Source organism: Molossus molossus, unplaced genomic scaffold (assembly GCF_014108415.1).
Source record: "Molossus molossus isolate mMolMol1 unplaced genomic scaffold, mMolMol1.p scaffold_m16_p_5, whole genome shotgun sequence".
Classification (NCBI taxonomy): Eukaryota; Metazoa; Chordata; class Mammalia; order Chiroptera; family Molossidae; genus Molossus; species Molossus molossus.
Genome location: NW_023425388.1, coordinates 5,244,469 through 5,254,321, shown reverse-complemented (window position 1 = coordinate 5,254,321; position 9,853 = coordinate 5,244,469). Strand labels below are relative to the sequence as shown.

Sequence of the window (9,853 nt, the reverse complement as noted above, 5' to 3'; positions counted from 1 at the left end):
GAAGATGCAGCACAGCTAGGTCAGGTGACTGTCCGAAGTCACCGGATCTGGGTGCTGAGCTGGGGTGTGTCCAGGCTGCCAGGCAGGAGGTCGGGGCACTTCAGATGCAGAGAAAGCCTTGCGGGAGGCCAGGGCATGTATTTAAAGACGGGTGACTCTTGTTCACCCAATTTGTAACTGTGGCAAGAAAACCCCCAGAACAGTCAGGAGACGGAGTTGTCACCTGCTGAGAGTCTATTATTACATTAAGTCACACTACGCCTGCCTCCTGGCCAGCCCGGGCCAGGGGAACTGATGAGAATGTTTGCTATGGCCCTGTCCCCTCCTCCCTTCACCCCTGTCCCACTGCACACACAGTCAGACTTCCAGAAGGTCAGTGATGAGGACCTGGCAGCGACTCTGAGCAGCGGTCACCTCTGCACTGGACTTCCCTGAGGGGACCATGTGTAGGGTGGGCACCTATGGCCAGGCCCCCGGCACAGCTCTTAGGTGCTGCCCTGCAGTCCCCACCAGGGCACCCTCCCCATCCACTCGGTGAGCTGGAGGTGGCCCCCTTGGACAGGCACCTGCTGTCCTGCTCCCGAGAGCCCTCAGCCCCCTGCTGTCTCCTGCTCAGCTACTGCCCTCCCTGTGCCCACTTCTGGACACCAGGTGGGGTCCTGCTGTCTCTAGGGAGACACTCAGAGTTAGTGGTGCTGACCAGAGGGTTGTCCTGCGAGCGGTCAGCTGGACCCAGCACCCTGCCTGGCTCCCTGATGCTTTGTGGTCTCTCCATAGCCACTGCAGAAGTCACTGGACCAAGGGCTCAGAATGGACACTAAACTTCCTGTACTTGCCCAGGGTCGGGAAGTCTTCAAATCAGAGCTTGTCGGTCTGGATGTCACAACAATGAGGCCACCAAGACAGGTTTTCCAAGCCAATAGCTTGCATTCTTGTTGCAAACCCAGAGGACATGCCTGGCTCAGGGTTAACTGTCTAGCAGCCCACAGGAAGGGCCCGGGTAGGTCCTGGTCACCATGGCCGCTGGCCCCAGGCGTGCCTGCTACAGAGACATTACTCTTGACTGAGGGTGTGACTGGCCAGAATTTAAGTCTGTTCGCACTGGTGGGATGTCTTCTGTTGTGCATGTTTGCTCATGCCCCTTGCTCACGGTCCTGCGTGGGGCATTGGGTTTCCATCGGTTTGTTAGAGCTCCTCAGACCGTTTGAATGAATGAAGCCCGGGGTGTGCCCATGGTGTCAGCCAGTGCTGGGGTCTCACCTGTGCCTGCTCACATTTTAATGACATTATGGGTCTCAGAACTTCTATCATCTGTATCATCCCTTTTCATTTACTTCCATTGTTGTTACCTGTAGAAATCTTTTCTCCAAGTAGAAAAAATATTTATGCTAGAATCTTTTGCTTTCCAAGATCTGTCACTTTAACTTTACCAAATTATGCCAACACCAGGTTAAACTGTTTAATTGTACTATAACTTAAAACCTGGGACCCATGCTTTCCCTCATTTTTTCGAAGTATTTTTTGGCCTGTTAATTCTTTGAGATGCTCTGTGGGTCGCTTCATTAATTAAGAAGGCAAGCTTGGGGATTCTGAGGCCTGTGTGTGCGTGCGTGTGTGCGTGCGTGCGTGCGTGTGTGTGTGTGTGTGTGTGGAGGGCAGGGGGTTGGTGGTGGCCGAGTTAAGGGGTGCTACAGGAAAAGTCCAGCAGCCCCGACACCGGGAGCCATGACCACGGTGAGACCCGATGACCCGGTCAGCACTCCCTCATTTCCTAACCTGGCGACTGTGAAGCAGGTAAGCCCAGTCTTGCAGGAACGATGGGACAGGTGCAGCTCCGCACACCTGGCTGTCCTTGGCCTTGCTCAGGTTCAGGAGGGGCCCTGGGAGTCAGGAACAGGTGCGAACACTGCTGTGGAAACTGCTTCTCCAGAAACCACGACCTCGGAGAAGCAACCCTAAAGAAAGAGGCCACTTGCACAGAGATGTTCTCACACGTTACTCATCACAGTGAAGACTGGGAAGAATCCCTGTGGACTAACAGAGGCGAGCAGCTCCGCGGGGTCGGGACTGTCGCCGCAAGGAAACACAACACGCTCGTCGAAAGGACAAGGACGTGGCCCGGGAACCCGCCTGCAGATCCACGGGAACCGCGTGCCTCCTCGCGGACGTTGATCAGCGGGACGAAAACCAGAAGGCGCTACTTGACAAGATGTAAATATTTTCACGTTCTCTGCATCTCCCCACTCTTGTTTGCATTCATAACTTCAACGAGTCTTGATTCATGGGTTTGTTTCCACCCAGCAGAGCAGAGATGGGTGGGTGCCAAGGATGAGGTGGCGCCGGCTGACTGCTGAGGAAGGCCCGGGCAGGCACGGTGACGCCAGGTGCGCGCTGTCCTATGAGCTGCGTTCTGCCTCCTTCCTCCCAGGGCGCCGGTCCCCCTGCCCCGAGCTGAGCCGGACCCTGTGGTGACACCCTCAGGGCAGGGAGAAGACTGGACGTCTGGGTTACCCCAGGGAGAGAGAAGCTGTGAAGGGTGGGTGGTTGGAGGTCATGGACAGTGTCCAGTTCAACCCTCTCCCAGGGGTAAACTAAGGCTCAGGGACTGGGAAGTGGCAGATGGGACTAAACTCCTGACACGAGGGCCTTGGCCCATTGGAGCCCTGTGCTCCCCCGGAAGCAGCACCTCCATGGGGAGAGAGGCGTGAGGGGCTGGCTCAGACGATTGTGCAGACTGGTGAGCCCCAAATCTGCAGAGGGGCTGGTGGTGGGGCATCCAGGAGAGCCGGTGGTGCAGCTGCAGTCTGAGGGCATCTGCTGTAGGAGCCCCCTTGCTCTGGAGGCTGGTCGTTTGTTCCGGTCAGGCCCTCTCCTCGCAGGCGAGGCCCCCACATTTCTAGAGGGCCGTCTGTTTTCCGGGGCCCCCCGATTTCAGTGGCTGCCTCATCTAAAGCCATCCCTAGAATCTATCCATAAATTAACCATCTAGGTGTGGAGGCTCAGGTCTCACTGTGCTCCCGCCTGGGTGGGCACCCCACTTCTGGGGGCACTTCTAGAGGTCCCTCTGTGGAATAAGCCCACGATGATGACCACCTTCCCCTGCCAACCCTGCGGCCACCCTGGGCCGTGATACACCTTTGTCCCCTTTTCATGGGCTGCTCAGTTCCTGCCTCAAATCCAAGTTAAAATCAGTCCCCCCCCACCTGACTCCCAGCAGACCCCAAGAAGTGTGGCTTCTCCTCCCTCCCCATCTCAGGGAGGGTGGGCAGACGGAGCCAATCACAGCACAGGACCCCGTGGATCCGAATTTCAGGCGCACTACGAGCACTCCCTTGGGGACTCTCCCAGACAGTGGTTGAGAGATACACACGGTTCTTACTTCTCTGTGACTCCAGATCATCTGGGATCCTTGTCCTCACCCTTGGCCCACCCTCCCTGAGCCAGTGGGTCCCCAACACTAGGGCCAGGCCTCAGGGACAGTGACAGCAGGGGTGTGAGGGCTGCTGCAGCAGGGCCCGGCTTGGAGGAAAGGGCACATTCTCTTTCTTCAAAATACTGAGTGTGTATGGGGAGGGGGAGGTCCCCACCTGTGGAATTACGGGGGGAGGCTGGAGCCTGGGACTTCTCTCTCACCTCTGGCCTAGCCCCAGACCCCACTACCCTTTGCTGTTCTCCCTGGTGGGGGGGGGGCCATCTTTGTCTGAGCTCAGCCCAGCCCACCCAGAGCCCAAGAAGCACTTCCGGACCTGAAGGAGTCCCGAGAAAAACCTCAGCCTTTGGAAATCAAAGGGCCCTGCTTAGAGTCTGGAAATCCCAGATCCGATTGGACTGAGGAGCAGGAGGCTCGGCGTAGCTCCTTCCTGGACCGCGGGGTCTACCCTGTCCTCACATGCAGCTGACCACGGGGCCAGGACTCCGGCTGGCTGGAGCTGCCCCGTGGCCCTGGCGGTGTGATCTTGGGCAAAAAATCAGTTTTAAGGCAGAAACAGCGGAGAGTTCAACCAAGCTTGGGGCCTTCCTGCCACTGAGCTCCGGCTCCCACATCCCACGCTGTGGGGCCCTCCCCCACCCAGAGCAGGTCCACGGACAGTGGAACAGGCCAGGCCTTGCCACCACCGGCGGTCTCCCGGCTGTAGGTGGACCCCACGGGCCTTCCCAGCAAAGCCTCTGGCCAGAGCACTTCCCCCCCACCTGGAGCGCGTCTCCCCCACCCGGAACGCGTGCCCCCCACCCGGAGCGCGTCTCCCCCACCCGGAACATGTGCCCCCCACCCGGAGCGCGTGCCCCCCCTACCCGAGCATGTCCCCCCCACCCGGAGCGCGTCCCCCCCACCCAGAGGCCGGCTGGTGCCCCTGGCACCTCCCGCCTCCCCTCCGGGTTCCAGTCCGTCCTGCACACCCACCAGCTGCAGCCATGGGTACACTGAGGCCAGAGGAAGAAGCTCCCTGCACTGAAGTGTCCTCTGTCTGCGGTGGTGACCAGGGACCTGAGGGCACATCCCACTTGGGTGGCAGAGCGAGGCCCTGCCAGAAACACGCAGACGCAGCCGTGCTCTCTGTAAAGAGTTCCATAAATATATTTCGCTGTAGACAAAATACAATAAATAGCTGGTATGAATACGCAGAAGGCATCGTTCCTGGTCCGGGCTCCCGGCTGGGGCGGTGGCTGGGCCGCGAGGTGATGCTGCAGGGACGGTGACCAGGCTTTAGCTTATGAGGTAAAAAATTGTATGAATTTTTCCTTTAAAGCGAAATCCCTGCAGGGCACCCAGACATGCAGGCAGCTCTGGTTTCACCTGACCACCCACGAGCCACCTGAATCCGGCCATGATGGCCACCAGGCCAGAGAGGTGACAGACGTCTGCGATCACAGGAGGGCCAGGGACTGCGAGATGGCAGCTCTGGAAGCCACACTGCCCAGGCCCATCCCCCCAGGCTTCTCGGGTGGGATTCTGGGGTGCAGGGAGGTGGGTGCTGTCCTGGGGCCCAGGGCCCATCACCCCGTCCTGAGCTTCAGCACCCTGGAGAGGGGCTCCTTGGCGCTGGAGTAGACGAGGTAGGAGCCGGCTGTGGTGCGGAAGGTCTCCCAGTCCCTGCAGCCGAAGGTCGGGAGGCTGTGCACAGCCACGAAGCCTTCGTAGCCCTGCCACCTGCGGGAGAGACACGTCAGCCTCGGGGGCAGGCCGTCCGTGCCAGGCTGCTGGCGGGAGGGGTCCAGCTACCTGCCCCCATCCAGGCCGCTCACTCCCTGGGGCCCGCTCCACCCTGGCCTCTGTGCGCTCCTCCAGGCTCCGCCCCCTCTCCCACGTGCCGGCAGGGAGGGGCCACGTGGCCCCGGCACAGCTGCCTGGCTCATGATCTCCAAAGAGGGAAACTGAGGCCCGGAAGGAACTGCCCTGTTCATATCCCCGCAGCACCTCATATCCACCTAGGAACCTGCCCCCAGACCAGAGTGCCCTCAGGGCAGCCCCAAGGCCAGGGGTGGGGTGGGGGATTGGAGTAGGGGTGGCAGAGAAGGGTCCTGGTGGTTTCCATGGGTTAACTGTAGGGACTGAGCTGACACCTTCCCCGCTCCTGGGGTCACAGTTGACATCAAGGCACATGCCCCTCAAACATGCACCTGTCACCACACGGGTGTGGCACCCCTGCTTCCCAGTGAAGGAAGCACGCTCCCGGCACACCACGCTGCAGCCCCTGCCCCCCAAGTTTGGATCCCGAACCGGCCCATGGCCACGCTGCCCCCACAGGCAGCAATTTCTGGGTTTTGCCTTCAAAAGGGATTTATCGACAGGTGGGCCTGATTTTTATAGGGTGGAGTTCTCACAGCCGGGGCCTGGGTCGCCGGCATAATTAGGGTTAATCTTATTGTTTTTCCAGAACACGTTCCGGAAAGGCTGGGGGTTCGGTCCTGATGGGAAGGGGCCCGGGTCACTGCTCCCACAGAGCAGAGGAAAGAAAATGTGTCGTTCTCGTGTTCTGAGAAAGGAACTCCCAACATGTGTATTCGTGGCTCTCGCTTTTCTCTCCTGGAAATCTCTGTTTATTTATCTTGCCCCTTTTTCTTAATTAAAAAATATTTTATTACTTTGTAGGGGTTCTTTTTCTGAAATAAGTGTGGTAAATAGTTTGCCTTTTGATTTTGAATAAGGCATCTTTTTCCATTTAAAACTTTTCAATGTAGGCAGTTGGCCTGGTGACCCATTTCCAGCCTTGTTTAAGGAGATCTCCGTGGCTTCTTTGAGGTTATAAAATTATCATCTTAGCTTTTTAAATAATATTTCTGCTATTTAATTTTTTACATTTAGATGCTTAATCCTCATAAAATTTATTTTTCCATACAACATGAAGCAGGAATATACCTTTGTTTTCTTCCAGATGGGCAGGAAATTATATAAAAATTATTTTACTAAATAATTCATCATTTTCTCATTGACTTGAAATATAACATTTATCATATTAGATGGCCTCTGGGCTGTATTCTATTCTACCTATTGATTTGTTTATTTCTGCAAAAAATGCTGTCTGAGCCTCCTTCACTATTTTTTATTTCTTTATTGATTTTGAGAGAGAGAGGAAGGGAGAGAGAGAGAGAGATAGAAACATCGACGAGAGAGAACATCAATTGGCTGCCTCCTGCATGCCCCGCACTGGGGATCGGGCCCACAACCTGGGCATGTGCCCTGACCAGGAATCGAACCGGTGACCTCTTGGTGCATGTGTTGATGCTCAAACACTGAGCCACACCAGCCGGGCATCTCTCGCTACTTTTATTTTTCAGAATTTTTTTGGCCATGTTCGAAAATGTGTTCTTCCCTATGAATTTTATAGTTACACTGTCATGCTGAAAATTCTACAGCGATAAATTAGAAAGTCTTAAAAAAAAATGGATGTTTCTAGCAAAACATAGGTGATCAAAATTGTCTGGAGCTCTGGCCGGTTTGGTTCAGCACTTAGAGTGTTGGCCTGGGGTCCAGAGAGACCTGGGTTTGGTTCCCGCTAAGGGCACGTACCTCGGTTGCAGTTTGTCCCCAGCCCTGATTGGGTTGTGTGGGTGGCAGCCACTCGATGTGTCCCTTTCATGTGGGTGTTTCTCTTCCTCTCTCTCTTTCTCTCTCTCTCTCTCCCACTCTATCTGAACAAAAAATGGAAAAATGTCCTCGGTTGAGGATTAAAAAAAAATTGGAGAAGAGACAGAGAAACTGATTACACCAGTGGCCACTAGGGAAACTGAAAACACTGATCAAGAGACACGGAGACAGGGGTCCGGCCCTTTAGAAGGAATTTAACCAAATCATAAAGGAAATAGATAAATTCTACTATTGAAACTCTTCCAGCCCAACCAAGTGGGATTCAGCCCCAGACGAAGGCTGGTACAATATTTGCAAATCAAAAAATGTGATAAGCCCTGGCAGGTTTTCTCAGTGGTTAGAGCGTTGGCCCACGGACCAAAGACTTAAGGGTTCAGTTCTGGCCAAGATTACATTTGGTTGTGGTTCTTCCCTGGCCCTGGTCAGTTCGTGAGGAAGGCAACCAATTGATGTGACCCTCTCACATTTATGTTTCTCTCTCTCTCCCCTTCCCATTCTATCTGAAGATATTTGAGAAAAAGTATCCTTGGGTGAGGATTAAAATAAAAAATTGGATACACCATAAAAACAAAATAAAGATAAAAACCATAAAATCATATTAATAGAAGCTGAAAAAGCATTTGACAAAATCCTGCACCCATTTCTGATAAAAACACTCAGCAATGTGGGAATACAGGAATCATATCTCGACATAATAAAGGCTATATATTAAAAACCTACAGCCAACATCATACTCAATGGGCAAAAACTAAAAGCATTTTCCTTAAGACTATGAACAAGACAGGGTTGCCTACTTTCACTACTCTTATTTAACACGGTATTGGAAGTCTTAGCCACAGCAATTAGACATGAAGAAAAAATAAAAGGGATCCAAATCGGAAAGGAGGACGTGAAACTGTCATTATTTGAAGATGACATGATATTGTACATAGAAAACCCTAAAGACTCCATCAAAAATGTACTAGAGCTAATAAATAAATTTGGCAAAGTAGCAGGATACAGAATTAACATCAAGTAATTGATGGCATTCTTGTATACCGATAATGAACTCACAGAAAGAGAAACTAAAAAAAACAATTCCATTCCCCATTGTGGCAAAAATATTAAGATACCTAGGAATAAACTTAACCAAAGTTTGGTTAAGTTTGGTTAGGAATAAACTTAACCAAAGAAGTCAAGGACCTATTTGCAGAAAACTACAAGACATTGAAAAAAAAATAGAGGAAGATATAAAAAAGTGGAAGCATATACCTTGTTCATGGATTGAAAGAATTAACATCATTAAAATATCCATATTTCCCAAGGCAATCTATAGATTCAATGCAATCCCCATCAAAATACCAACGACATGCTTCACAGAACTACGACAAATACTCCAAAAAAGTTTATATGGAACGAAAAAAACAAAAACAAAAAAAAAACAAATAGCCACAGCAATCTTGAAAAAGAAGAACAAAGTAGGAAGGATCACAATACTGGATATCAGGTTATACTACAAAGCCACTGTAATCAGAACAGCCTGGTACTTGCACAAGAACAGGCATATAGATCAATGGAACAGAACAGAGAACCCAGAAATTGACCCAAGACATTATGCTCAATAAATATTTGACAAAGGTGACAAGAGCATACAATGGGATAAGACAGCATCTTTAACAAATAGTGTTGGGAATAGCTACATGCAAAAAAAAAAAAAAAAAAATGAAACTAGACCACCAGCTTACATCATACACATGAATAAACTCAAAATGGATAAAAGACTTAAATGTGACTTGTGAATCCATAAAAATCCTAGAAGAAAATGTAGGCAGCAAAATTTCAGACATCACATGCAGCAGAATTTTCACTGATACAATGCCTAAGGCAAGAGAAATAAAGAAAAAAATGAACACATGGGACTAAAAAGCTTCTGCACAGCAAAAGAAACAACCATCAAAATGAAAAGAAAATCCATTATATGGGAGAGCATAATTGCCAATGATACATCAGATAAGGGGTTAATTTCCAAAATATATAGAGTACTCATATAACTCAACAAAAGGAAGACAAAGAACCAATTAAAAATGGGCAGAGGACCTAAATAGACACCTCTCCAAACAGGACATACAAATGGCCAAGAGACACATGAAAAAACGCTCAGCGTCACTAATCATCAGAGAGATGCACATAAATACAACTATGAGGTATCACCTCACACCTGCCAGAATGGCCGCCATCAACAAATCATCAAAGAAGTGCTGGCGAGGGTGTGGAGAAAAGGGGACTCTAGTACATGCTGGTGGGAATGCAGACTGGTGCAGCCACTATGGAAAACACTATGGTGTTACCTCAAAAAATTAAGAATTGAACTGCCATTTGACCCAGAGATCCCACTTCTAGGAATATATCCTAAGAAGCCTGAAACACCAATCAGAAAGAATATATGTACCCCCATGTTCATGGAAGCACTATTTAGAATCACTAAGATCTGGAAACAGCCCAAATGTCCATTTGTAGATGAGTGGATAAAATGCTGTGGTACATGTACACAATGGAACACTATGCAGCTGTAAGAAAGAAAATCTCTTATCTTTTGAGATGACATGGAGGGACCTGGAGAGTATTATGCTAAGCAAAATAAGCCAATCAGAGAAAGACAAATACCACATGATCTCACTTATTTGTGGAATATAATGAACAAAATAAGCGGATGAACAAAATAGACCCAGAGACGTAGAAAGGAGTATGGGTCAGATTGACAAACCTCAGAGGAGGGTGCGGGGGGTT

The 9,853-nt window shown here is 50.9% G+C and overlaps 1 protein-coding gene across 1 annotated transcript in view; it reads right to left on the bottom strand.

The window, feature by feature from the left end:
• Nucleotides 1-4,995: 4,995 nt before the first annotated feature.
• Nucleotides 4,996-9,853, bottom strand: part of TSPEAR (thrombospondin type laminin G domain and EAR repeats) — a 31,238-nt gene continuing 26,380 nt past the window's right edge. Inside the window, exon 11 of the mRNA XM_036243602.1 lies at nucleotides 4,996-5,149. Coding sequence (XP_036099495.1) covers nucleotides 4,996-5,149 — 154 coding nt within the window. The remainder of the gene's footprint in view (nucleotides 5,150-9,853) is intronic.